Here is a 3,706-nt window from a genome sequence, read left to right on the forward strand (position 1 = left end):
ATATTCACTTACTTTAAGACGTAGGCGCCAGTGATGTGGACAACGTAAAGGCAAATGTAATAGAGCTGACGGGGGATGTCCTCCTGTGGAAATGAAACAAAGGAAGAGAGTTCGTGTTGGCAACAGCGGCAGCAGGAACTACCGACAGTAGTTTGCTGGAAAAAATATCTGGATGAGAACTGATTTCTTAATGTCGTCTCTTAGTATTTGTAAAGTTTGGACTGCGTCCTGTACATTTGATTTACTTTCTTTAAAGCATGTAACCCTTATAACACAGCCATGATACATTTTCTATGCAAATGAAGCCTTGGAACTAAATATATATAAATACACACATATCAATACATTTAAACAAAAAAACACATCCATTGTCCAACAAACCTCAAATCAAAGTGCTTTTTCGTGTCTCTCTTGCTTGTGTGTAAGCACTGCAACAGAGGCGTGATTGTTTTAAGGCAGCGTCTCACAAACTGTTTGTCTGAGGAGCCACTTTTTAGAAAGTGACAAACCATCACGACTCAATTTCACAAAAACACAAAGTCATCTCTAACACGGGGAGTGACCCTTACCTTCCGTACTTTTTGAAAGTACAGCTCAGGAAGTGCATGGAGCCAATAGGCAATTTGGCAAACGTAGAAGAACTTGACCTGAAAACTAGACAGAGGACAGATTGTGCAGCGGTGAACGAGAGACAGAGAGAGACAGAGAGCCTGGCTGTTATTCCGGCTTGTACAGAAATTCCATCATATTAATACACAATAGATAATGTTGTGCAATTAAAATTGGAACGATGTGTTTAAGATGTGCAGGAGCCTCTACTTACACCATGTGAGTGTGTGGGTAACCCTCCCATAGGAAAGTAGGATTTGTTGCAAAGTCCTCCTGTCAGAGAAAAAGAGACATTAGACGGAGCCTAATGCATGCTGGGACAGCGTGTCTCCGTGACCCCCGACCCCTCGTACCGCCGTTGGGATGCTGCAGCCCCAGATGAAGGAGAACAGGTAGAACGCCGCCAGCTGTCCGGACTCGTTGAACTTGCTGTGTTTGGTTTTGGACAGGTGCAACCTTCTGTTCATTTTCTGAAATCAGAGGGGACATTAAGTTCTTTCCTCCATTCTGAAAAGTACGAGTCACTTTTTTTTTTAGTTACTCATATCTCATTTTTTATTGTTAGCACATGAATTTACTTGATTTGTGGAGAAAAGCAGGTGAAGCATAGAACACTGCCCGTTACAGAGTTATATCTGTCACAAATCTAAAAAATGATTTTGTGCCCCGTCTCTTAAACCGTAAGCAGATTTAGGAACAGATCTCTTAAAGGACCAGTGCGTAGGATTTAGGAGCAAAGAGCATTGAGGTTGCAGATGGAAACCAACTGAACGACCCCTCCTCTCATCCCTCCCTTTACAAGTGTGCCGGAGAACTACGGTGGCCCTCAGGGAGCGTGAAAACACAAAAGGCCTGTTTCAATGCTCACGCTATTGTTTTAAGACTGACACGAAAAAGTGGGATTGTATCCTTTAAAAGAAATTAATCTTAAAAAAAAGAAATCCTTGTTGAATTTGGTCCATAAAGGTTTTTTTTTATTTTTGGAATAAAAATATGTAAAAATACTTCTCCTCTATTAATAATATTCCACCGAGAGCTGACATCAAACACAAAAGATGTCAGAAGAAACATGAACATCTTCTTCAGTTATGATTTAGTGCCCATGCAGTAGCTTGAACCTGATTATCAGGTGTTATTTGATGCTTTTTTAATTAAATACTAGACGGACACATCTGACAGTGTGCAAGCTGAGAAGATGGAGGCGGAGAGAGTCTTCAACACAGTTCCTGTTTCCCGCACGTCGTGTTAAAACACAAAAGTAAAAGAAGATCGAAATGACGTGCCGTTGTGTGCAAACAGCAAACCTTGTGAGCTGATATGAGGAGTTTGGATGCCGATGTACTCACGTCGAGAATATATTCTTGTATCAAGGCGTGAAGGATGACCGCGATAAGAAGGTAGAAAAACACAGTGGCCACATCTTTGGGACCATACTGGTAAAGGTTCACCGGATCACTTTTCTCACCTGCAACAAAAAGAGAAACAACAAAGTCGAGTGCCGAGCATTTCTTTGGAAAACCAGACGCAGGGGAAGAAATGCAGTTAAGTTGAGTCATCTTAAGAAATCTGATATGATAATTGAACCCATGAACCTCCACTCACCGAGAACTTGTGTCACGTTGTACTGGACTGTGATGAACATGATGGCAAACTTGGCTGTGACCTGGAACACAGAGAAAGACACAGGATCAATGGGCTGATTATAGATGTATTTTGTAATAAGCACTGTAATAAACGTGTATAATCCTCTTGGATTTGTCCCATGATAGGGAAACCTACTCGCAGGTCCTTTTTTGACATACTCATCATTGCATGCAAACACTGTATGTAATAAGTAAAGGCTGCTTGCTGGGTTTTTTGGGTGGGGACAGGTCGGTATATTGTTTCATTCAAAGTCAGCTGATCTGTGCAGCCAAAGGGCTGCTGGTCAAATGTGTAGCATCACTAAAGGCCACATGCATGTATTGATCTCCTATGGAGGCTGTCATGTCAGCTAACGATAGCTAGCAGCAGCTAACATCACTCGAGCTAAATAACAAGCCCCTTGCTCCCGAAAAAAAACCAATCCCACAGTACCTCGAACATCAGTCCGAGGAGGATAACCATGGCCAAACACGACACCATGTCGGCGTGGTTCTGGATCACAAACTCGTGGCTGAGCACCGGAGGGCTCTTGTTCTTCTTGCGGAACCCCATGGCTCACACCGACGCGGCTCTCGACTTCTCTGGTTCCGGGGCTGCCCTCCCCACCACCCCCGTCACTGAGTCTTGGAGCTAGCTAGCTAGCTGCACGAGCCTGCACGTCTCAATGGTTGGCTGTTCGCCAGATCGCGCACAGTGACCTGGTTTGCTCGTGTGTTTCAAACGCGGTCATGAAGATGCGTCGCATCAGAACCAAACACTTAGTTACAGCACAACACCCACTTTTCCCCCCCTTCCACCACTGCCTGGTAAAGTCAGATGACAGGCCCCTCCCACTTCAAAAACTCCAGTCATGAACCGCCCAGTGACGTAGGAAAGCCCGGGCTCGTGGTGCATTCAGGGACTCCACGTAAGCGTCCGCGTTTCCTAAATTAATAACAAAAGAGTTCGATGTAGCTATAACATTTTTAGTGATGCATACAACACGATATCATCTGAAATTATAGGTCTGTTTGGAAATCGTATTATATGTCAATACTACAATTATTCTGTCTGTGTAGATAATATTTTAGTTCTTGTGGATTTTTTTTACTGTTTTACTTGTTTAATATTCTTGACTGTTTTATTACTTATTTACTGATTTATAATACTTGTTTTTTTTACTATGTCTCTTGTTACACTATCCACTTTTATGCTGTGATCCTGTACATTTCTGGGGCTGGGGATCGAACCTCCAACTCATATTTAGGCTAAAGGTCCGGCTTCCACTCCTCGTGGGGTATTTTGGGTAATTGTTTTTCACCTGCATGTCAATTAACATTTCAGTAAAAAAGAAAGAAAAAGATGACCAGAAGCTACGATGTTGTGTCGTCGACAGTGCGCCCGTTTGAAAGGAAAACCAAGCCAAATACCAGGTAATAAATAAGATGGCACGTCTCCTCTAACTTGACAGTTA

General features: G+C 42.8%; 1 protein-coding gene across 2 annotated transcripts in view; it reads right to left on the minus strand.

Moving 5' to 3' along the window:
* Positions 1-3,027, minus strand: part of LOC306781066 (translocating chain-associated membrane protein 1-like 1) — a 5,461-nt gene extending 2,434 nt beyond the window's left edge. The window contains exons 1-7 of one of the 2 annotated variants that reach the window (XM_079273732.1): positions 2,686-3,027; positions 2,212-2,272; positions 1,956-2,074; positions 963-1,079; positions 824-882; positions 579-654; positions 13-83 (exon numbers count right to left, since the gene is read on the minus strand). In XM_079273732.1, coding sequence (XP_079129858.1) covers positions 13-83; positions 579-654; positions 824-882; positions 963-1,079; positions 1,956-2,074; positions 2,212-2,272; positions 2,686-2,805 — 623 coding nt within the window. In that variant the 5' untranslated portion in view covers positions 2,806-3,027. Of the gene's footprint in view, positions 1-12; positions 84-569; positions 655-823; positions 883-962; positions 1,080-1,955; positions 2,075-2,211; positions 2,273-2,685 lie in introns of both variants that reach the window. The other variant, XM_079273731.1, reaches the window with a different exon arrangement.
* Between the last annotated feature and the right edge of the window lie 679 nt (positions 3,028-3,706).

The sequence above is a fragment of the Melanostigma gelatinosum genome (genome assembly GCF_949748355.1).
Source record: "Melanostigma gelatinosum genome assembly, chromosome: 8".
In the NCBI taxonomy this organism is placed as follows: domain Eukaryota; kingdom Metazoa; phylum Chordata; class Actinopteri; order Perciformes; family Zoarcidae; genus Melanostigma; species Melanostigma gelatinosum.